Raw genomic sequence first — 24,940 nt, forward strand, 5'->3', positions numbered from 1 at the left:
ATAAATAATGTGATTTTTGTTGGTTTGCTTGTTAATATGGTCAATTATGTGGATGGTTTTCCTAATATTGAACCATCCTTGCATTCCTGGTGTGACTCCTACCTGGTCATAGTGAATAACCCTTGTGATGACTTGCTGGAGTCTTTTTGTTAGGATCTTATTTAAGATTTTTGCATCTATATTCCTTAAGGAGGTTGTTCTATAGTTTTCTTTCTCTGTTTTTGACCCACCTGGCTTTGGAATCAGTACCATATTTGTGTCATAAAATGAATTTGGTAGAACTCTTTCTTTGCTTATTCTGTCAAATAGTGTGTATAATATTGGGATTAGTTGTTCTTTAAATGTTTAATAAAATTCATTTGTGAATCCATCTGGACCTGGGGATTTTTTCTTAGGGAGTTTTTTGATGGCTTGTTCAGTTTCTTTTTCTGATATGGGGTTGTTTAGGTAATCTATTTCTTCCTCTGTTAGTCTAGGCAATTTATATTTTTGTAAATATTCATCCATATCACCTAGATTGCCATATTTGTTGCCATATAGTTGGGCACAATAGTTTTTAATGATTGCCTTAATTTCCTCTTCATTGGAGATGAGGTCTCCCTTTTCATCTTGGATACTGTCAGTTTGGTTTTCTTCTTTCCTTTTTTTAATTGTATTGACCAGTACTTTGTCTATTTTATTTGTTTTTTCAAAGTACCATCTTCTAGTCTTATTTATTAAATCAATAGTTCTTTGACTTTTAATTTTATTAATTTCTCCTTTGATTTTTAGGATCTCTAATTTAGTCTTCATCTGAGGATTTTCGCTTTCTAGTTTTTTAATTTGTATACCCAATTCATTGACCTCTGCCCTCACTAGTTTGTTAATATATGAACTCAAGGGTATAAATTTCCCCCAGAATACTGCTTTGGCTTCATCCCATAGATTTTGAAAGGATGTCTTATCATTGTCATTTTCCTCAATGAAATTATTAATTGTTTCTATGATTTGTTCTTTAACTGGTTTTGGAGAATCGTATTGTTTAATTTCTAATTAATTTTTTATTTACCTCTCCATGTACTCTTACTGATTATTATTTTTATTGCATTGTGATCTGAGAAGGTTGCTTTTATTATTTCTGTTCTTTTGCACTTCTTTGCAACGTTTTTATGCCCTAATACATGGTCAATTTTTGTAAATGTACCATGTGCTACTGAAAAGAAGGTTTTGTCAGGAATTCTTAAAAGTCCTTTGGTTCATCAAAAGTATATTTTCCCCTGTATAGCATCATCCTCAGTTTGACTGACTAAGTTATTTCTGGTTGGAAGCCCATATCCTTTGCCTTCTGAAATATCATATTCTAAGTTCTCCATCAATTTGTAGCAGGAGCTGCTCTACTAAGTGTGATCCTGACTATGGCTCCTTGGTATTCAAATTCTTTCTTTCTGACTGCTTGCAGTATTTTTTTCTCTGGCCTGGAAGCTCTAGATTTTGTCTACAATATTCTTGGGAATTTTCATTTGGGGATTTCTTAGAGCAAGCATTTAGTGGATTCCTTCTCTTTCTACTTTTCCTCCTGGTTATAAGAAATCTGGACACTGTCTGTTTTTCTTTAATTCTGTGTTGGATTAGGGAACTAGCAATGGTTATTTCAGGAAATGGGAAATTAAAAGTTCTTAACCTTTCTAGTTTTCTTAAGAAAAGGAACAGGTTTTCCCAGTTTGGATAAAGTAGTTGGTTTGATCAATGGAACAGCCATTGTTAGTCCTTCCCCTTGTTGTCATCAGACTCGTCAGATAAACTAAATAAATCCTTGGCCCATATTTCTTCCTTAGATTTTTTCCCCTTATTAAATTGTAATAACTTTTTTATCAACATGTGTTTTGTTTATCCATCACTTAGCAGTGTCTTGTACATTTAATATTTGTGAAATTGAATTGAAAATGTGTTTGCATTAAATGCCCCTTGAATGACTTGGCTTTTTTATTCCCACACAAATTTCTCTTTTCTCCAATAGTTTTTATTCTTCATGTTCCTGATCTCTCCTTTTTTATTTTAAGTCCTACAAATACTTTAAGTGATTTTATTGAAAACTGTAGGATCCATAGATCACAGATAAGATACAGTTGGTTGAGGTTCTTAGTGTTCTAGTTTACTAGAACCTGTTTCGATGCTACTGAGATAAAGTTGCAAGGTTTTATGTTTCATGATGGAAAACCGGGCAGTAAGTAAGCATGTCTTCTGGGCTTCCTAGCCCCCTTGTGACTGACGCATCTGCTGTCTGCTTGCTTCACTCTTCTCTTCAGCACTTGGGGTCATCCTACCAGACTCCACTTAGCACCCCAAGCCAGAGCTTTCTGGTCTCCTGCCAAAATGCCCATAGATTTTTTAGAAGTTTTCCATGGTTATACCAAGTTTGGGTGAAAGAAGTTATGAGTTGAGTTTTTAATCAGTTACAGCTTCTGATTTAGTAGTGCCAGCCTGAGAATGCTTTTGTTAGCTAAGAAGTGTTATTTTTTGTTTTGTTTTTAGATTGGTGATAGGTGTGGAGATATACTAAGGCATGATTTGAGATCTCTGAAGCCCATTTATTTGTGGAAGAATGTGATGCATAAGAGATAGTAGAACAAGATTTAGTACCAAAATGCCTCCACATTATGCCAAAGTTTCCCTGAATAAAATTTTTCCTTTTTTGTCCCAGACCCATTTAAGATGTCCTATCAGCATTTTTATATTTCAGATGAGCAGGAAGAAGAGTGGAAACATGTTTTTATTTGTCAGGATTTTAGAGGGCCCATTTTCGTTCATTTATAATTATCTAATGATGGAAATGGATAGTAAAACCATTCTAGTGGGGGAACCTCAATTTTCCCCTATCAGAACTAGATAAATCAAACCAAAAAAATAAATAAGAGAGAAGTAAGGGAAATGAATAAAATATTAGAAAAATCAGAGTTAATAGATATCTGGAGAAAACTGAACAGGGATAAAAAGGGATGCCTTCTTTTCAGCAGTACATAGTACAAATATACAAAGATTGACCATGTACTGGGGCATAAAGATGTTGCAAACAAATGCAGAAAAGTAGAAATAATAAATGCAAATTTTTAGATCATATTCAATAAAAATTATAATTAGTATGGCATTATGGAGAGGCAAATTTAAAATTAATTGGAAACAAAATCTAGTTCTTCAAAACTGGTGGGTCAAAAAAGAAATAATAGAAACTAAAGCCTCCCTGCCAGCGGGAAGCCTTATGGTAGGAAAATAGAAAAGGGATAGAAGTTCTGTATCCCGCAAAGGGCGTGAAGGAGCCAACCTTTGAGATGTCAATAATGAGTCAGAGATCAGTTTTGGAGCCGCAGCCATGCTCCGATCAATGGATGTCACTGAAAGGCTATTTCCATCCAGAGATTCCAATTTAACACTTCACTGGTCAGAGGATGATATAACTCGGCTAAGAGAATGAATAGAGACTAATAGAGAGAATTAGAGAATGCTAGGTATTAGCATTGGAAAAGAAAGAGACACCTGGTCGAAGGCCAGGCCTCAGGTAGAGATAGAGAGGAGAGAGAAAGGTGGAAAGACAGTGTTGAGCAAACCTGTGAGATTGTCCAAGGAGAGAGGAACTGGCCATGGCTTCCCAATTTAATCTCTTTGATACGCAAATGAACTCAATACATATTGATAAGTTACAGAATGCCTCAATACATATTGATGAGTTACATAGTGTATTGCCATTGGATAATTGCAAATTACGACAAGGTGAAGGTGGAGTTTTTATCCTCAGGTGAGTGAGACAAAGGGAAGCAAGGTTTCGTACCCTAACTCCAGCCACACTGGGAACAGAGTTCATTGTCATGCGCAGAATGGCCATGTGCCCATTCACAATCCTTGTCTCTCCAAAATACCTATGGACTGGACTGCTACAGAAACAATTACTGATTTAATTGAGGAGAATGACAATGAGAGTATATCAAAATCTATGGGATAGGGGGCAGCTGGGTATCTCAGTGGATTGAGAACCAGGCCTAGAGACAGGGGGTCCTAGATTCAAATCTGGCCTCAGACACTTCCCAGCAGTGTGACCCTGGGCAAGTCACTTAGACCCCCATTGCCTAGCCCTTACCACTCTTCTGCCTTGGAATCAATACATAGCATTGATTCCAAGACAGAAGGTAAGGGTTTTGAAAAAAAAAAATCTATGGGATACAGCCAAAGCAGTACTCAGGGGAAAATTTATATCTTTGAGTGCCTATGTCAACAAAATAGAGAAAGGAAATTAATGAATTTGGCCTGTAAGTTAAAAAACTAGAAAGAGAACAAATTTAAAATCTCCGAACAAAAACTAAATCGGAAATCCTAAAAATTAAAGAAGTTAATAAAATTGAAAGTAAAAGAACTATTGAAGTAATAAATAAGACTAGTAGCTGGTACTTTGAAAAAAAACAAATAGTGGTAAGCAACAAAGAACTGGTAAATCTAATTTTTTTTTAATTTTTAAACATTATTTTAGTTGGTCGTTTTCATACATTATTCACTGGAAACAAAGATCATTTTCTTTTCCTCCCCTCCCCCCCCCACCTTTCCCTCACCCATAGCCAACACACGATTCCACTGGTTATCACATGTGTTCTTGACTCGAACCCATTTCCCTGTTGTTGGAATTTGTATTATAGTGTTCATTTAGAGTCTCTCCTCAGTCTTATCCCCTCCAACCCTGTCGTCAAGCAGTTGCTTTTCATCGGTGTTTTTACTCCCACAGTTTATCCTCTGCTTGTGGGTAGTATTTTTTAGATCCCTGCAGATTGTTCAGGGACATTGCATTGATACTAATGGAGAAGTCCATCACCTTCTATTGTACCACAATGTATCAGTCTCTGTGTACAATGTTTTTTTGGTTCTGCTCCTTTCGCTCTGCATCACTTCCTGGAGGTTGTTCCAGTCTCCATGGAATTCCTCTACTTTATTATTCCTTTTAGCACAATAGTATTCCATCACCAACATATACCACAATTTGTTCAGCCATTCCCCAATTGATGGGCATCCCCTCGTTTTCCAATTTTTGGCCACCACAAAGAGTGCAGCTATGAATATTCTTGTACAAGGCTTTTTCCTTAATATCTCTTTGGGGTACAAACCCAGCAGTGCTATAGCTGGATCAAAGGGCAGACAGTCTTTTATCACCCTTTGGGCAGATCAATTCACAACTCCACCAGCAATGAATTAATGTCCCCATGGTAAATCTAATTTTAAAAAAAAGGAAGAGAATCAAATTAACAGTATCAAAAATGAAAAGGGTGATCTCACCTAATGAAGAGGAAATTAAGGTAATTATTAAGAACTATTTTATCCAATTATATGGCAATAAATATGAAAATGTAGGTGAAATGGGTAAATATTTACAAAAATGTAAAATGCCTAGATTAACAAAAATATACACAAACTATTTGACAAAATAAGTAAAGAAGAAGTTCTACCAAATTCATTTTCCGACACAAATATGGCACTGATTCCCAAGCCAGGAAGACCTAAAACAGAGAAAGAAAACTATAGACCCATCTCCTTAATGAATATAAATGCAAAAATCTTAAATAAAATATTTGCAAAGAGACTACAGCAAGTCATCACAAGGATTATTCACTATGACCAGGTGGAACTTATAGCAGGAATGCAAGGCTGACTTAACATTCACATTATTGACCATATTAACAACTAAACTATAATTACCTAATGATGCTAAAGAGCATCATCTAAATTGTGACTCTACACAGGCATGACTGTGATTTCTATTGTCTGCTCATCCATCCTCCAGAAGATGTACTTCTTTTTGTTTTCCCAGAGGCCCACGCAGCAGAAGAGGCAGATGTCCATGTGGCGGTGGTAGTGAGACCTGGCAATGCAGGATTAACAGATGATGAAAAATCATATTTCAACCTCATCACTTCTTTCAGTGAACTGTTCTTACCTGCAGCATCTTAGAAGAAGTTTTCCTGATTTTGGGGAGATCAAAACTATTCCTTGGAAGTGTACCTCTGCTCTTATTTGCTAGTTTTATTCTACTGATAAAATAGCACATCTAAAGAGAATTGTATATTCAGATCTCCTTCCCCAGGTGTCCCTAAGGGAGAGGGAAAGGGGAATTTTAATTCAGTGAAACAAAAGTCTATTAAAAAAAATGAAGATAGGAATTGTTGAGAAGCTATATTTGTTCTCTTAGGGACGGGAGGTGGCTATTGCTAAGCACAAAGGGTAAAATTATTGGAAAAAGGAAGAAATGTCCTAGCTTATTTTATCTGGTTCTTTAACAAGTGGAAAGCTAATTTGGAAAAAAATCATTCTAAAGCTTTACTATTTCTTGGAAACTTGCTATGAGTTTAGAACCTTTCTACATTGTTCTCTTTTTGTGGTGAAGGGAGCAAATACTTATGTGACCAAAGTGTAGCCAGTCTCACATACAGGGCCAAAGTCTACTGTTCACATTGAATAAAGAAGAAAACAATTAGGAATGAAAACCACTCCCAAGGCTTGACTGATTAACCAAGTGTGGATATGTCATTAGAATAGAGCTTGTAATTTCCACAGCTGTGACAGTGGGCCTTAATAACCTTACCTGTTATCAAGGTGCAAAACAAACCTGTAAATTAACTTCTAATAATCAGAAAGCTTAATGATGCATAGCAGTATTATCCTAGACTTAAAGTACTTGGCATGTTATCCCTAAGATCAAGAAAACTTTGTATTCTTTTCTCTTGGAATTGTTAGAGAAGAAATGTAAATTGTATAAGTAATATTTATCCCATTTTGGTTCTGGTACATGTTCATGTAATATTTCATGTTGTCATTAATAAAAATAACAATTTTCCCCTGGTTATTTATCACCTTAATAGCTGATTGGTTGACATTGACCTTTACTCCTTGAATGCTCATCATGGGAGGCATCTGCCTTCGTGTGCCCAAAGAAGACATCTAAATGGATTGGCAGCATGGAATGATGACAGAGCTGCCCCAGGGATCAGAGAGGCATGGGTTCAGATCTGGCCTCTGACACAAACTGGCCGTGTAGCATCAGCCAAGCCACCATTCAGTATCCAAGCAGCCCCACAAGAAGCTCTTTACACTCTATGTTACAGATGAGTTGTTGATCTGCTTTGGCAGAGGGAGTTTCTCTGAATAGAGTTGCCTACACTAACTATAGATCTGGACCAAAAAGAGAAAAATTCCTCATTTTTTAAAATAAAAAAAAAATTAAATATTTAGCTGCTTTGGGAATGTGGAATTTCACTTTATTCCTCCTTAAGGTTGTTTAGTTAAATGATCTTAAGCAATTGATATGGCAGGAAAATTCCCCAGCCTGTGGCTAGGGGTCTGATGACCTCCCAAGTTAAGAACCTTCATCAAACCTTCTGCTAGGGCTTCTCTGTCTTGTGGACCTGTCACAGCATATGTTTCAGTCACCTCCATCCCACAAAGAAACAATGGGCTCTATAGAACATGGATAACTCCCAAGTCCAACTTAAGATGTGTAATTATGCAATTAAGCCAAAGCTAATTTCATAATATGTGAATGTGATGAACATTTCCTCAATATCAAGTAAATCTATCTTTAACCATGAAAGTTGGAGGGCTTGGGTTGGATGGGGTGGAAGAAGTATGTGCTTAAGAAAGAAGATAAAGACACTAAAGTTAATGGGAAAAAAAGAATTTAGCTTAAGTGAGGGAATGGATGAGGAAGAGGCCATCCTTTGGAGGCTCTTCCATAAAGGTAATTGTTAAACTCAATCACAACAAAAGTTGTTGTTCTAAGTTCATTACCTTTTTTCCTCTTGCACATGCCAGTTAAACTTGATAACTTTGGGTTTTGAATTAGAGACTCAAATAAGCCTTGGTATTTATTCCTTTATGCCTACCCAAAGAACTATCCATCATAGTATAGAAAAACAAGATTATAGAAGAGATTGTGAGTCTAGCTTATTCAGTTAATAGAACCAGCTGATGCTAGATGTCTCCATACATAGCCCAAATGGATCCTTCAGCTTCTCAGTTTTGACTGAGTAGAATTGGATTTCTCTCCTGGGTAGCTGAGCAACAGGAGATCTTTAAGTGACTGACCTACCTAATAATTAGGGGACAACAATGAGACTGGCTACTCACTAGTTAGAGGTGTATTGGGATGTCCAAGGGAGAGCTAAATAATGAGCTCCCAAAGTTGTCTATAGATCTTCTTGAGGAGAGTTTGGGGTCTTTGGTTATTTAGAGGCTCATAGATCATTAATTTGTGGTTAAATGTAAGCCTAATCAAACTTATATTCTTACCTGCAAGTCAGTCTCAGAATTTTTAATTGTCACACCTTGTTTGCTTAATTCTTGCACTTCTGTCTTAGAGTTGTTACCCAGGCAGAAAGTAAGGGTTTAGGGAGAGGAAAAAGCTTTTATCTTCAGGTCTATTTCTAGACATGGTATTGCCTTCAGGTGTTTTGGACTATATTGGTTGAAATTTGTGTGTAAAAAAATGTTCCTAAAGTAAACACCCAAATTACATCCCTTAAAACACAGAAAGCAGTCCTCTGAAATTCATTGAGTTACCACATTTCCAAAATACTATGAGCTGAATAAATTAGGAATGGAAGATAAACTTTGCCTGGGCTAAGTGAAAGGACAACTGCTTTCCTCATTCTGACTTTTTCATTGGGTTACGATAACCACTTTTTGACCCTTTAGGCTTCAGGGTGTCTGCCATTTAAATTTTTGCTTTTCATTGGAGAAAACCAAAATGAAAGATGGTAGACAAGACTTCTGTGTCCTTTCTTTTCTAAGTATTTAAGTGACACTTGACAACAATGAGATATATCATGCTGAAACAGAGAATCTGTTAATACTTAAAACTGGTGCTATTTTTTCTTAGGTTTGTAAGTTTAATATGAATTGAGATAAATACAGTGAGTTGAGCCCCAAGGGGTATGGAAGGTTCACCTTTCCAGTAGTCCAGTTCCATGACAGGTGGGATAACCAAGGACCTGAAACCTTTGACGTAGAAAACTACTCCAAACAGGATAAGTGACATTAAACCTATTCCAGGATTGAGCTTTAACATGAATAAACCTGTTAAGGACCTGACTTAGCAGAGCCAAGCTTCTGAACAACAAAAAAGATTTACTTTCTATATAAATCACATAAAAAAGAAGATGGGATTGATGCATGATATACACAGCTGACAGACCCAAGGAACAATACCTACTGACTGTCCGTAACTGGGACTACGATGCAAATACTTTTTTTCAATTAAATTTTTATTTTTTTTTTTGAAAAATTTATTTAGTCAACTTAGAACATTATTCCTTGGTTATGAGAATTATATTCTTTCCTTCCCTCTCCTCTCACCCCTTCCCATAACCAATATGCAATTCCACTGGGTATTACATATGTCCTTAATCAGAACCCATTTCCATGTTGTTGGTGTTTGCACTAGGATGATCATTTAGAGTCTATATCCCCAATCATATCCCCTCGACCCATGTAATCAAGCAGTTGTTTTTCTTTGGTGTTTCTACTCCCACAGTTTTTCCTCTGAATGTGGATAATGTTTTTTCTTGAAGATTCCTCCGAGTTGTTCAGGATCACTGCATTGCCACTAATGGAGAAGTCCATTACATTTGATTGTACCACAGTGTATCAGTCTCTGTATACAATATTTTCCTGATTCTGCTCCTTTTGCTCTGCATCAATTCCTGGAGGTTGTTTCAGTTCCCATGGAATTCCTCCTATTATTCCTTTGAGCACAATCACCAACATATACCACAATGTGTTTAGCCATTCCCTAATTGAAAGGCATCCCCTCATTTTCCAGCTTTTTGCCACCACAAAGAGAGCAGCTATGAATATTCTTGTACAAGTCTTTTTCCTTATTATCTCTTTGGGGTACAAACCCAGCAGTGCTATGGCTGGATCAGAGCATAACTGGGACTATGGAAGAAGATGAAGAGAGGTAAAAGTCATGTGTTCTTATTATAGTATAGTGGTAGTCTCTTGGTGATTGAGAATGACTATTGTCTTTGTGCAGTTTCATCTATGGTGTACCCTCATGTGGCTTTGGAGTCCAAAGACTGAGGCGCACAGTTTGTGGCACATGGGGCATGGGACTCCAGTTGTTACGGGAGGTGCGGTTGTGGCCTGGTGTCAGCGTTCACTCCAGCGGCAAGATGTCGACGTCGCTCATCTTCAAAGGTGGCGGCGGCATGGTTAATGGGTTTGCCAGCTGCTTCTGTCAGAGGCAGCGAGTTCTAGTTGCTTTGGTGTAATGCCAGCCCACTTCAAGTTGGACTTTAGCTGATCCTTGAATCTTTTCTTTGGTCGGCCTTGTTTCCTGAGTCCAGCTGACAGTTCACCATAGAATACCTGTCTTGGTATTCGCTGTGGGTCCATGCGGATGACGTGTCCAGACCATCGTAGCTGGGTTTTGAGGACCATGACTTCAATGCTGGTGGAGTTGGCTCTGTCGAGGACTTCCTGATTGGTGATTCAGTCCTGCCATCGGATCCTCATGATTGACCGGAGAGAGCATTGGTGGAATTGCTCCAGCTGTTTCATGTGCTTTCGGTACAGTTTCCATATTTCACAACCGTACAGGAGCAAGCTGAGGACCACTGCGTTATACACTTTGAGCTTTGTCGTAGTGCTTACACCTCTGTGTTGGAGGACTTTGCAGCGCAGCCTCCTGAGTGCCTGGCTGGCCTTTTGGATCCTGGCATTAATCTCGTGGTCTAGGGACCCGTCGTTGGCGATGGTGCTGCCCAGGTACTTGAAAATGTTGACATTAGAAAGCTGCGTGCCGTCGATTGTAATGCACGGCTGGTTCGTTGGCCTCCCTGGTGCAGGTTGGAACAGCACTTCTGTTTTGCTGAGGCTGATAGTCAGACCAAATAGTTTTGTTGTGGTGGAGAACCTGTCCACAATGGTTTGGAGATGATTTTCTTGGTGGGCCATGAGAGCACAGTCATCTACAAAGAGAGCTTCCAGGATGTGTCTCTCTGTTGTCTTTGCTTTTGCAGTCAGGTGGCAAAGGTCGAATAGTGAGCCATCCAGACGGTATTTGATGTAGACGCCCAAGTCTAGATCCATCACAGCATGTCATAATACTTGGGTGAAAAATAGGTTGAATAGTTCTGGAGCGAGGACACAGCCTTGTTTCACGCCATTGGAGATGTTGAAGCAATCGGAAGTCTCTCCACCAGATAGGACTTCCCCTGTCATGTCGATATGAAAGAGCTGGATCAGTTTGACGAATTTTGCTGGGCAACCGAGCTTGCTGAGGATCACCCACAATGAGTCCCTATTCATTGTGTCGAATGCCTTTGTCAGGTCTATGAAGACAATGTAGAGACTTAGGTTCTCAAGGCATTTTTCTTGCATTTGCCTCACTGTGAAGACCATGTCGATGGTGCTGCGATCTAATCGGAAGCCACATTGTGATTCAGGCAGGTTCTGCTCTGAAACAGATGACAGGAGTCTGTTGAGTATAACATGGGCGAGGATCTTTCCAGCAGTGGAGAGTAGTGAGATGCCTCTGTAGTTGTCACAGGCTGCTCGTGAGCCTTTGTTCTTGTATAGGGCTACGATGGAGGCATCTCTGAGTTCTGGGGGCATGTCTTCCTCTTCCCATATGCTGGTCAGCACTATGTGGAATGCCTGGATTGCTTTTCCATTTAAGGCCTTGTACATCTCGCTTGGGATCCCATCTTTACCAGGTGCCTTGCCTGCACTCATTTGTTTAATGGCTTTTTGGACTTCCTCTATTGAAGGAAGGACGTCAAGTTGTTCAATGGAATGGTTTTGGGGGATCTGATCAAGGGCGTTTTGGTCGACTGAAGAGGGTTGGTTGAGAAGCTGACTGAAGTGTTCTTTCCACCTGTTGCTGATGCCTTTTTTATCTTTTATGAGAGTGTCACCATCAGAGGATAGCAAGGGAATGGGGATGGGTTTTAATGGCCCATAGACAGTCTTGAGGGAGCTGAAAAATTGTTTGTAGTTTTTCGTATCAGCAAACCGCTGGATTTCTTCTGCCTTTTTTTTCCACCATCAGTCTTGCATCTTCCTGATCTCACGCTGCACCGTGGCTTGGAGAGACTTGAATCTCTCCTTTTTAGGAGTAGAGTTTGGGTTATTTTGCCACTCCATAAAGGCTTTGTTCTTCTTGCTCAATAGGTCTTCAATAGCAGTGTTGTTCTCGTCGAACCAGTCCTGGTGGTTGCGTTGTTTTGGGCCTAGGACTGCCTTTGATGTTTCCTTCACTGCGTCTCTGAACTGGTTCCATTTCTCGGTTGAACTTCCAGTGAGTGGTCCCTTGGCAGACAGCTTGTTGTCCAGGCAGGACTGGAATGTTTGCAAATAAGATGGATCTCTAAGATGGCTCACATTGTAAAATGTGCGAACTGTCTGGACGCGTTTCTTATTACTATGGGAGCAAAGCTCTAAAGACATATTTGAAGTGTGAATTTTCTTGTAAAGTTCTGCCACCATCCTCTTAACCCTGCTTTGGAGAGTTTGTGTATTAGAATCCTGCTTTTTCTAATGCGGAACTGCATTTCCACCCTAAGGAAGTACCCCATAGCTCAGGGATGGCTTAGAAGCTGCAGATGTCCCATCAGCCTCCACAGAAAGCTCCAGGGTGATATGCACTGCTGGTTTTATAGGCCATGAGCCTCCTATTCACAGTCCTGGGCAAGTAGCAAATTTACATTACAGGGACATCTAAACTCTAAGAGAAAAGGTGTGTGTGTGTGTGTGTGTGTGTGTGTGTGTGTGTGTGTGTGTGTGTGTGTGACAGACAAAGACAAGAAAAAGCTACAAAACTATATATAGCCCTATGCTACTTTGCCCTGCTTTTATTTTTATTTTTTTAATTTTATTTTTATTGCCATGCAAAACCCATTTCCATATTGGTCTTTGCTGTAAGAGCACACTCATACATAATAACCCAAATCCCAAATAAAACTGCAAATACACTAATGTGAAAGATAGTCTTTTGCCCTGCTTTTAAAAAGGACCTCAACCTTACTGTCTTGTTCCTACTATAAAATATAAAATATAAAACAAGTCTTGCAAATTGTTCCATGGCACCGTTATCGTGGGTCTAAGCCTCTTTCCAGTGTGGGAGTCAGTTCCTTGGCATGTCTAAAGGAGTCCTGAAAGCTCTTTTACTGGATCACTACCAGCACTTTTCCTAAATTGGTATTTGAAATCTTTAAAAATATTTTTCCTAGGACATGAACACAGTAATTATTTCACTTAAGATTTAATTCCACTACTTTACAAAGTTTATCGAAAGTAACAAAATAGTTTTTGGCACTAAAATCCACTTTCAGTTCACTAAACAGCAGTACCAAACAAGGGGAATGGTGGACACCAATTACATTCTCTCTAGTATGCACTTAATAAAATGTTCTCTATACTTCAGTGTGTATATATATATATGTATATATATATATATATATTTTTTTTTTTAAATAACCCTTACCTTCTGTCTTGGAATCAATACTGTGTTCCAAGGCATAAGAGTGGTAAGGGCTTGGCAATGGGGGTTAAGTGACTTGCCCAGGGTCACACAGCTGGGAAGTGTCTGAGGCCAGGTTTGAACCTAGGACCTCCCATCTCTAGGCCTGGCTCTCAATCCACTGAGCCACTCAGCTGCTCTCTTTTTAATATTTTAAATAAATATCTGAAATGGAATAGAGTCTTTCTCAGGCTTCTGAATTGTCTTGAGATTTTATAGTTTCATCTGGATAGAGAGAAAGCTAGGTCCAAGGGTCCTGAGTTCAAAATGCAACAAGTGCCCATATGAGACATCAAGCAGAGTGCAATTGTCTTGAAAAGGGAAGGGTTGAAGGAAAAGATGGAGGACTGGCTGAATTCAATGGAGGGTCTCCAAATGAGAATATTTTCTTCTCCTTCCCCCAATACTGGTAAACCTAAGGTGAAGGCCTCTTAGATGCGACTTCACCAAGGACAAAAGATGTTGAGATTGGGCCTGGTTTGGTTTGTATCAGTTTTCAGAAGTCACAAAATCCCCTACCTCCATGCCTGAAAAACAAAAAAAAAAGGCTTATACCTGAATAAACTTTGAATTCCACATTTTTCTGAAGGATAAATTTGAACAAAGTCTAAAATAGGCCCTTCATTCGCAACTTTGAAGCTGACTGAATCCCTGAAAGGTAGTCATTGTGGTAGAACTTCCTTCCCAACTATAGGGCCACCCTGGCCTTTTCAAAGTACATCTTAATATGGAAGAATTTGTAAACAAAATCATCCCTTCCCTTCACCCAAGCTTCACTGCAGGGTTTACAGATTAAGATTTCTCAAATTCCAATCTATTCTTTGTACTCTGGATAAGTACAAGCTCAAGTCTACTCATTAATTAAAGTGATTGATTTTTTTATGTTGGAGATTAAAGTCATTCTAATTCTTTAATCTTTAAGAGATGGTATGTTGCCTCTGTTGTCAAGTTAGAAGTCTGGAATCAATTTGTTTCTGGAACACTCTCCTGGTTGCCTTTCACATCCTCTAAGCTGGAGACCCTAGGAAGAGTCAAGATGGTTTTGAGGCCCCAAGGAGAATGTGTTTGTCTGGACAATCTCCCACTATTGACAGTGCAGTCTGGATTGAGGCTGTGTTCTTTGGCCATCCAATTGAAGATGAAACAACCAGGCTTTCCTGTGATTTCTGCCTGCCTCTGTGAAGTCATCTCCACTGCTTTGACCAAGAAGACCATAATTAACCTGAGACCCTATGGCTATTCCTCAGCCCCAACCTTGGGGTAGGGGGGGTGAAATTGATTATTGATTGATTAATAGTTGAGCTTTATTATATATATGCATATATATATATATATAATTATATTATATTATTTACCATTCTAGCCAATTTCTCAAGGCTTAGATTCAGAGCAATTTTGTGGAGGCCTTAGGATACTTGTGAGGTGAATATAACTTGTTAAGGAATGTAAGATTTTAATTAATTTCCAACAACTCCATGTATTAATTTTGTAAAATGTATTAATAATCCCTTGAAGTGGAAGGAATAAATAGAAAAATTGAAGTATAAAAACCTGATTATCTAACAAAAAAGCCCACTTGCAAGTTCTCCTGGTTTTCAAAAGGCCCCCCCACTGTCCAACAAAGCTACAATCACAAGAGAAGAGTGTGAGAGGTGGGGCTACACCAAATTTATTTCCTCTCTATGTCAGCACATAATAGGAGAGTAGGGTGCTGGGAATTGTAGTTTTTAGGGTAACAGATTCTAATTACACAGCCCCCCCCATCATCCTTTGGGAAACTAGTCTCCCCAATGGATCATTTAAACATAACTATAGAGGTATAAACATAACTTTAGTGGTATAAACCTCTAAAGATCTTCTAACTAGAAATAAGAGGGAAATAGAAGAGAGAGAGTAAAACCAGTGTTTGCTAGGCACATTGACAAAAAGCCAATTAGGGAGCAGTCCTATCATAAGAGTTTACATTCAAAATAAATGCATTCAACCCCCATCCACCCACCCACCCACACACAGTTCAATTTCACTACATCTCAAAGTTCATTCTGGATCTTTTGGTGCAGTGTATGGTTTCTGCAGGCATCTCCATGGTGCCTTCTCCAAGCAGTTCACTTTCTTTTTCTTTTTTTTATTATTAAAAAAAGGTACTTTAACCTCATTTATTGAAAGATACATTTAAATTATCAGTCATCTTAGTATAAAAATTATTACAAAACATTGCATCCAAAAGCACTAGTCTCTATTCAACACAATTCTAGTTAGCTACTCTTTTGCCGTTTTGACATCTGTACCAAAATTACAGTACTCAATTTTGATTGAATATATATAATCTTACATGATTGAAAATCCTGAGGTAAATTCAATGTTCACTGCCAACATCTTTGAAGTCTGAAGTTAATCTTCTGGGAAGAATCCAGACATTTTAAATTCCCACATACAACGCAACTCATAATTATAATCAGACTACAAATTTTATTTTAAAACTAGTTCTTATGATACTCTTGCATTTATATGGTTTTATTAGATCAGTTGTACATGAACTCTAACTTTTCAGTAAACTGATCTACTTAAAATCTAAAGACTTATAAGATGATGGCTAATGATAGTATTTATTTTTGTATTCTGGTAACACTTTTGATCTTTTAATCTCAAAACACTAAACATTATATCTCTTATCACCAAATATAAAATCAGTACAAAGTATTTTCAATTGGAGTCTTGCTTGAACTAAATAAAGCCCTTAACATTTTTCCCAATAAACAAGGGTTTACAGTTAAGGCTAAAAGTTCTCTATAACAAAAAAATACTTTTCAAAATTTTACTTTTATTAGATTGCATATGTAGCTTCTGTTGGCCAGGTGCCATATTCTGTAATAATCAGATACATGTTTTAGAGCAACTGGGAAAATATGTTAATTCCACATTAAGTATATAACTGCTCTAATAAATATGGGAGAAAGCACATTTTAGAAGAGTTTACAAGAAAATTTCAAAGTATCCTATTTTGAAGCCAAAATAAATTTTAATGAAAACTTTTAAAGTTTGTGAATACAGGGTAGATACTTGGACATTTCATCTTTAAAATGTATCATCGAGGTATTTAGCTATATAAAGGCTAAATAGTACCATCTTTTTAACAGGTAGACACATCCTGGTATTTTAACCCAAAGCCTGTCTCTTCATTGCCTACACTTTCCATACTACAAAATAGCCCTTTGTTTTACTTAATGGAAATTTAAAAAGCTAGTTCTTGTCCAATCTCTAGATTAACCCTTTTGAAAAAAAGCATAAACTTTTCAAGGAAAGAGATTGGTGAGTAATTAAAAATTCATATTCAAAGAATTTTAAAATCCTTAACTATTAAAAACCAGCTCCCTGGAAAATCATAATATATTTCAAAAATTACTGATTAACCAAAGTTTTTCTTGTTTTAATGTATTTTTAAAGTAACCTTTGCACTTCAAATTTGTTCCACATTTATATGTATTTTAAATGAATTTTGCTATGTAACATAATTTTAGTTGGAGGAATAAATATACTGAATGAAGTACACTGAAAAACACACTGTGATGTATAATATAGTTCGGTTTTCCAGGAGGAATTAGAAAGGGAAAGAGGAGAGTTTCATGGCAAATGAATGCATTTTCATTTTCTACTAGTTTGGAATATCCTAAAATATTGCTTAAAAACAAAATGCTTATCTTTTTCAATTCAAATTCATTAAGCTTAGTTAACCTTTATTCACAAATGTAGAAACACATGAGATGGCTAAATGTGTTCCAAAAACTTGCATTTCTACAAAATACACATATTATTTGTATAGTGTTATATTGTGACAATAAATAGCAATTTAATATACATGCAGGGAAATTAAAAGATGTGTATTTGCACCAAATGAAAGCTATCATTTCTTCACAGCTTGAGAAACATGATGATCTTCTGTATTAGTGCCTGTTATCCTTCACTTTTCTAAATGCCCATACACATCTCATGTTTTTTTAATTGGACTGCCTGTCAAAGTTTCATCTTGGAGGCTGAAGTGAAGATCCTTTCATGAAAGTGGTTTGGATGCCATCTTTACTTGCATGTAAGAAATGAGATATAATTCCATATAAAAGAGGTTGTTTTTGTGTTCAAATCTTCAAATATATTTAATTCCTTAATGAGAAATTGTCTTTCCAATGGCATTGCCGGTTGACCAGATTCAGCTGCAAGGACAGATGCTGAATACTTATATTTGTTGAATTCCAAATACTCTCTAATTAATTCATTAATTAGAAGGTTTTCATGAGACAGTGGTGGAGGTTTTTCACCTTGATCATCTAGTACATTAAAAGCTTCAGCTCGGATCTTTGCTCTTAAGTGGCCCAATACACCTCTTTTTTCCAGTGTATCCTTGAAAACTGCTTTGAGCTCCGCAACAGTCGCCATTTTCCAACGGCCACCAGAATAAAAGTGGAGAGGAGAACAGCAGTTCACTTTCTTGATTCAGGGAGGTAGCAGGTTTCTTATCCTAAAATTACACTCAAACAAGAAATTTTTTTTCATAAAACTATAATTTAAATTAATTATACAATCTCTCTGAGAAGGGTGTTGATAAACACATGGATCACCCAGGGATACATGGCTGAGTTATGTTGTGGTGAAAATCACCTTTAAAGGTTGTTAAAATATTAATTTATGGTTGCCAGGGAAATCAGCTATGTAATTCCCTAAATGAAACACTCAAGTGGGAATGGAGTTTATGGTGGTTTAATCACAATGGGACTAAGAAAAGGGAAAGGGAGAGAAGGAGAGAGGAGGAAAGGGAAAGAGGTTAACTCAACCTTCTGATAGAGTCAAAGGGAGTTTTTAGGCCTTGAAGGCCAAGGTAAAGAAGGGAATCAGTCCTTGACTGACATGACCGATCTGAAAGAAGCTGTCTGTGGGCCTCCTCTCTGCTCAAGCTCCTTGCAGGAACTGGCCTCTCGCCCTGTCCACAGGAAGTGAGCGAATTCCAGAGGCTGTTCTCTACCTCATCCTGTGCCTCACAAGTGCCAATGGTGGCTCTAGCTTGACCTAGGACTGCCCAGAGGTCTGTCCTTTTTTGCACGTGTCTGTTGAGGGCCATATTCTCAAATAATTAAATCTTGAGCTTTTTGCTGCAGCTCTTCCTAATCTTTACCTGAGTAGGGTGGAGATTGCAGTTTCCAAGACCTGACTCTGTTACTCCAAGTATCTCCATTGTCATTGATCAGGAAATAGCTACATCCCATCCTCCAAAGAATGGTCTGAACAGGGTGGAGTAGTTTTGAAATTCAGTTATGAAGTATGTGAATCAATTGTTAAAAGGAAGTCAAAAGCATTAAAAAAAAACAAATAGAAGAGAAAAAAATCAAAATTAAATAGTATATAAAAATTCTGAGTAGGCAAGAATAAGCCTATATCAGGTTCTAGAATCAGGACCCAATAAACTGATTTCTATCCCACAAGTCTGTAGGATAAAAGCAGTAATATTGCACTTACCCAATCAGCAGCCAGGAAATGGAAAATTGCCACACTTATGAGATACAGAAGAAGGACTAGATTTTTGTAGCATATGGGAATTAGCATTCTGTGGTCTTACCTTTGTTCTCAGGGATAGGGGAGTCAATATTCTAGCCAAACTGAGGTACTTTTCGGAATATGGCACGAGGAAATCCTGTGTCTGATGTTGTCAAACAGCCTCTTCCTCAAACTTGAAAACAAGTCCTTTGTCTTGGCGCAGATTCTCATCAAGCCCACTGGGATTGGTTGGTCTCCTTGACCTTGTGCTCATAGGCACTGTGCAGATTAATTTTGTGCTTCCTTGGCACTGTATAATGGCTCTTTTGTGATCCCTTCTGGAATCAGACACAATCATTAATCAAAGTCTGATAATATTTAACAATCAATGGAAGGTTTCCATAGCCTAAAGCTTTTGGGTATGCATTAATATTAAGACTAATGGATTTTTTAAACTTATATTAATGCAAAATGAACATGAATCATGTAACCATGGAAAAATATTCTAAATTAATTAATTAAATAAAAATTTCAATTAAAAAATATATCCCTAAAAGGGGTCATGAAGAGTCAATCATAAATGAAATAACTGAACAATAAAAGTAAATTTAGAAATGGAAAAAAAGTATTACAGAACATATACCTAATAGCCAAAACACGGTAACTTAAAAAGTGACATAGTGTAACAGAACATATTAGATTAGATCAATATGTGAACTTAAACAAAATTAAATCTTAAAATAATCAGCAAATACAATATATATGACATGATACAGGCACTGAATTAGAGTCCTATTCTCCAATTTCAATAGCTGCATTACAGAGACTTCTTCACTATTTGGAGAGGAACAAACTAGAACAGTTAACATCAAGAAAGCAATGGAATCTGAAAAGGTTTAAAAATTCACCTCCAGATTCTTTAAAGGTTCCTTCCCCTCCTGAGTATCGTCATCCATCTAGATTCCTTTGGTCATACCTCTGGGGTTCTCCATACCCATACTGGGCATAGTGTAGACAAACCCCATATTGGATGTGTTGCAGAGCCTGGGCAGGCCAAAATGTCAAGGGGGTGTAGGGAGATGAATCTTTCTTCTGAATCCCAGGATTACTTAAGCTAATTGCAGGGACAAGTGTGTAAAGGTTAAAATTATGGTTGAGACTGAATGTAATAATTATTTTGGTCGCCAAGGATTTTATTTATAAAATCCGAATGAAACACCCAAGTCAGCTGGAAATTTTATGGTGATTTAATTGATAGTGGAGGAGATTAAGGAGAAGGAAAAAGGAAAGGAGTAGGTTTTCTCCCCTCCCCCCTCCCCCCCCCATCCCCAGGCTTGGCTATTACCAAGCAGGGAGATTAGGAGATAAGGTTTTGGAGTATGAAGGAGGAAGGAGTCAGCTTGAACTCCAAAAAGGAAAGGGCTAAGCCAAGATGCCCGAACCTGAAATCAGTTCCAGGGCAAACTCACCACCAAACCCAGACAAAATAACTGCCACCACTCCAAGATTGTCGGAACGCCTAGCAAGCTGCCAGCCAGAGTCACCTCTCCAGGGAAAGAGAAAGAGAGAGGAAGCGACATGCCTTATATAGATGATTTTATGTCACTTTCCTGCGTCTCATCTGTACCAATGATAGCTTAGCTTGACTTGGGACAGCCCAGGGGTCTGTCCGCTTTTTCTGCACATGTCTGTTGAAGGCCATTTCCTCAGATAATTAAATCTTGAGTTTTGGTGCAGGGTTCCCAAGACCTGATTCTGTTAGTCCAAGTATCTCTATTGTTATTGATTAGGAAATAGCTAAATCAGATCTTCTAAGGTACGGTCTGATTAGGGTGGAATAGTTTTAAAATTCATAAGTGCACTCAGGAACAGTAGGAAGAAAAGACATTCTTAAAACTTTGATAATATACTGCTCTTTCATAGAGTAGGCCATGCTTGCAATTCTACTTATTAAACTGGTTGCAAATCTACTTCCTGTTTGTAAGTGGCGCTACTCTAGTATGTACTGGCTAGGAGTAAAGGTAAGAGGTTTGGAAGAGTAATCTTCTTTCCCCTCCCCTCAGGAGCAAAGATGCTAGGGAGCCACTTGCTTTCACTGCCATATGGGCAGGGGTGTTAAGAGGGAAAGTGGGGGTAATATTTTACCAGCAACAGCAACAGAAAGCAGTAGCAGTAGGAGGGACTTGCAGGTTCAACAAGGACCCCTCACCCCACCCCGCCCCAGACAGTTAATGAGGGAGGCATAAGCAGTAGTGGTAGCAGCCACAGGACAGGTAAGTTCTAGATGCCACTACTCCCCAGAGGGAAGAGGCAAAAAACCGTGGCAGGAGAAATGTGGTTTCAGTCTATTTAATGAGAGAGAATTAAGGGTTCTAATCCCCACTTCAGGTCGCCATAAATCCCACCAGAGTCACCATAAATGTATTTAAATTAATGTTCAATACTCCAAGTGTTATACTTCACAAAAATTTATTAATAATCACTAGAAGTAAAGAAATATAAGGTAATTATGTAACAAAATAAGACTACATAACCAAGCTCTCCTTGCCTGCTTAAAAGCCCCACTCCACCAAAGCCGTGTCAGGAAGAGAAGAGAGCAAGAGGCAGTGCTACATCAAATTTGTATCCTTCCTATGTCAGCACAGAATGTGAGGAGAGTAGGATACTGGAAATTGTAGTTTTTAGGGTAACAGATTCTAATTACACAGGAACAATGCCACTTGGGAGAGATCAAAAGAAGATGGATGTTTTTCCTAGTGCTGGTTTCCACTGGTACAAAATCTGTTCTGGGGATGATGAGTAATTCTATGCCCCATTGTTCTGCTGGACCCTGGAAGAATCCCTCCTAACAAGTCTATGAGCCTAAGAACCAATTAGAGTCTTGGTTTAGTTTTCCATCACTAAGCTATTTTGGTACACCATATCACCGCCACTAGACTATTTGAGTCACTTTTCCATTTCAAAAACTTCTCTGTCTCTGGTCACTGAAGTGACCTCTATTATTGGTAGGTGCTCTAAGATTATGCTTGGTCTTCTTGTGTCTTAGTTTCTCTTTATTGCAGGTTTATCTCCACGGGTATGTGTGGGGTTCCTCCTGTCTTTTTTTTTTTTAATAAACATTATTTTATTTGGTCATTTCCAAACATTCCAAACAATCCAAACATTATTCATTGAAAACAAAAATCATTTTCTTTTCCTCTCCCCCCTCACCCCCCACCTCTCCCAAAGCTGACGCATGATTCCACTGGGTATCACATGTGTTCTTGACTCGAACCCATTTCCATGTTGTTGGTATTTGCATTAGAGTGTTCATTTAGAGTCTCTCCTCAGTCATTTCCCCTCCAACCCTGTAGTCAAGCAGTTGCTTTTCCTCAGTGTTTTTACTCCCACAGTTTATCCTCTGCTTGTGGATAGTGTTTTTTAGATCCCTGCAGACATTGCATTGTCCCTAATGGAGAAGTCCATTACCTTCGATTGTACCACAGTGTATCAGTCTCTGTGTATAATGATTTCCTGGTTCTGCTCCTTTCGCTCTGTATCACTTCCTGGAGGTTGTTTCAGACTCCATGGAATTCCTCCAGTTCATTGTTCCTTTTAGCACAATAGTATTCCATCACCAACATATACCACAATTTGTTCAGTCATTCCCCAATTGAAGGGCATCCCCTCATTTTCCAATTTTTGGCCACCACAAAGAGTGCAGCTATGAATATTCTTGTACAAGTCTTTTTCCTTATTATCTCTTTGGGGTAAGTTCCTCCTGTCTTACTTGAAGCTACAGTGGCCTTTTCTCACAATATAGGGCAGGCATTGCCTTTGGGGGACCTTTACCCTGTGGAGGAGAGAATTTACAATGCATGCAAAGGACAGAAAGCTGAGGATGGATCATCTGTCAATCAAATGAAAATTCCATTTGGAATGTTACCGAGAAAAACAGTTGGAGCCAAGCCAATTGTTGAACTGGGCTGAACGGTCTTTGGCTGATGGTGGTGACTAAAGCTGAAGGTTTTTGGCTTCTGGATGAGGTGGAGAAAGAAGCTAAGTTGTATCTCTGGGACTTGAGTTAATCAATTTGGAGGTGACCTGGCTGATTGGCGGAGGAAGAAGGACAGTGGTCCTTTTATCTCTCTCTGACTGACTCTATTTCATGCTTGTGAGACAATTGCCATTTCCCTCAATATCCTCCAATCTAACACTCTCTATAGAGAATAGGGAAATCCTATCCCTCTTACCTTATCCTCTACCCTTGTCCTGTCCTCCCCAAATAAACCCTTACTTGAGAAAAGAGTATTTCCTCTGAAATCTCATAGCTCACACTGAGTGAGTGAAGAAAGGGGGGGGGGGGAGCTGAAAGGCTTCTGAAGAGGGAGGAAAATGGGAGGGAGGAGGGTAGGAAAACCTTGATCCATTAGTCATTTAGTATCAATCAAATATACACTCTCAAATTATCCATCATTACAGATTGACACCCCAGATAGAACTCAAACCCACAATCCCTGGCAGCAAGGGGCCTGTAGAAAAGGTATTGGAGTGTCCCTCCAGATTCTTGCCACACCCTTCTCCAGCAGGCTCCAGGCTTAATGTCACATGGGCCTCCAGCAGGAGCTGATGGTCCCCATTGGTGGCTGCCCCTCCTCCATCCCCCAGGAGGCATAGGGCCTTGGTTAGCTTGGCATGGTGGAAATAGGAGTCGAAGTCCACAGGCTCCAGGGGCTCAGCTAGCCAGTCCCCAGGTGGGACACGCCTCAGGGGTTCAGGCCCCACACCCAGGCTCGAGATGCCTTCAAGCTCTAGGGGCAAGGAGCTATAAGACACTGAACACCCCTGTCCTAGTCAACCAGCAGGGTCTCTGTGTGCTGGTGATATGGCTGGTCATCCGTTTGCCCCTGAGCAGCCCACTGGGAATACTGGTGTTTAAAGACCTGAAGTCATTTGTGAACTTTGAATTGCCTCCAAGCCTCCAACATCTAAGTATTTGTTGCTAGGCCTCTCCCTCCTTCATAAGTGCAGAATGTGTATGCAGATGCATGTCTGAGGATTGTGTGCGTGCATGCTTGCCTCTGGGGAATATGTGCATGCATGCATGTGTGGGCAGGCAAGAGAGTGTACCTGGGTGCTGGGAGCACAACCAGGACTGCAGATTGCATGGCAAGGCTTGGGCCCCACAAGAGCTTCAGGGACCTTTACAGAGCCGATATCCAGACTCCCTCCAGGCCCTCCAGGCACTGGAAGGAGGGCCTACCCTGGGTGCTAGTGCAGGTAACCTCGGAGGTAGGGACCCAGGGCTGTTAAACCACACCAACCTAGATGGAAGATTAGGCTCTGAGACTGTGACTCTTGGACTAGCCTCTTTGACTCAGGAGGAGTTGGATGCCCATTGACCCTACTTCCTTAAGATCACCCAAGTACTTAGTAACAGAACCAGGAGTCAAGACTATTTAGTTCTAGGGCTCTTTCTGAAAAGCTATGGCTTTATTGTTTTTCCCTTCTAATCATTTTGGTGGCTGTGGCCTTTTCAGTCTAGGATGATTCTTTCTGACCCCATTTGGGACTTGCTTTGGTTTTTTCCCTCCCTTAAGCCCTTACCTTCTGTCTTAGAATCAGGTAAAGAGGGGTAAGGGCTAGGCAAATGAAGTTAAATGACCTGCCCAGGGTCTATGGCACAGGTTCTGGAGCCTGCTGGAGGGGGCTGCTCCCCTCCTCCTCTCTGCATGCACCCGAGGACATTTTTCACATGACCTGCCCTTCTGCCAAGCAGCGCAATGGAATGCTTCCTCCCTCCCCTGTCTGGGGTAAGGAGGAGACTCCCATGCGGCCTGAGGGTTGTAGTCTAGTCACTTGGTCTCTAAAAGGCTTGTCATCACTGCTCTAGGAAGTGTCCGAGACCACATT

General features: G+C 39.1%; 2 protein-coding genes across 4 annotated transcripts in view; one reads left to right on the forward strand and one right to left on the reverse strand.

Moving 5' to 3' along the window:
* ENOPH1 (enolase-phosphatase 1) overlaps positions 1 to 15,064 on the forward strand; it is a 60,340-nt gene extending 45,276 nt beyond the window's left edge. The window contains exon 6 of one of the 3 annotated variants that reach the window (XM_056803265.1): positions 14,451 to 15,064. In XM_056803265.1, coding sequence (XP_056659243.1) covers positions 14,451 to 14,539 — 89 coding nt within the window. In that variant the 3' untranslated portion in view covers positions 14,540 to 15,064. Of the gene's footprint in view, positions 1 to 5,794; positions 6,867 to 14,450 lie in introns of those variants that run through there. The other 2 variants (XM_016423001.2, XM_001362337.4) reach the window with 2 other exon arrangements.
* Positions 15,065 to 15,670: 606 nt separating this feature from the next.
* On the reverse strand, positions 15,671 to 18,037 carry LOC107649280 (centrosomal protein 20-like). The gene has a single exon (XM_056803266.1). The coding sequence runs from the start codon at positions 17,954 to 17,956 to the stop codon at positions 17,603 to 17,605; it is 354 nt and encodes a 117-aa protein (XP_056659244.1). The 5' UTR covers positions 17,957 to 18,037; the 3' UTR covers positions 15,671 to 17,602.
* Between the last annotated feature and the right edge of the window lie 6,903 nt (positions 18,038 to 24,940).

This window comes from Monodelphis domestica, chromosome 6 (assembly GCF_027887165.1).
Source record: "Monodelphis domestica isolate mMonDom1 chromosome 6, mMonDom1.pri, whole genome shotgun sequence".
In the NCBI taxonomy this organism is placed as follows: Eukaryota; Metazoa; Chordata; class Mammalia; order Didelphimorphia; family Didelphidae; genus Monodelphis; species Monodelphis domestica.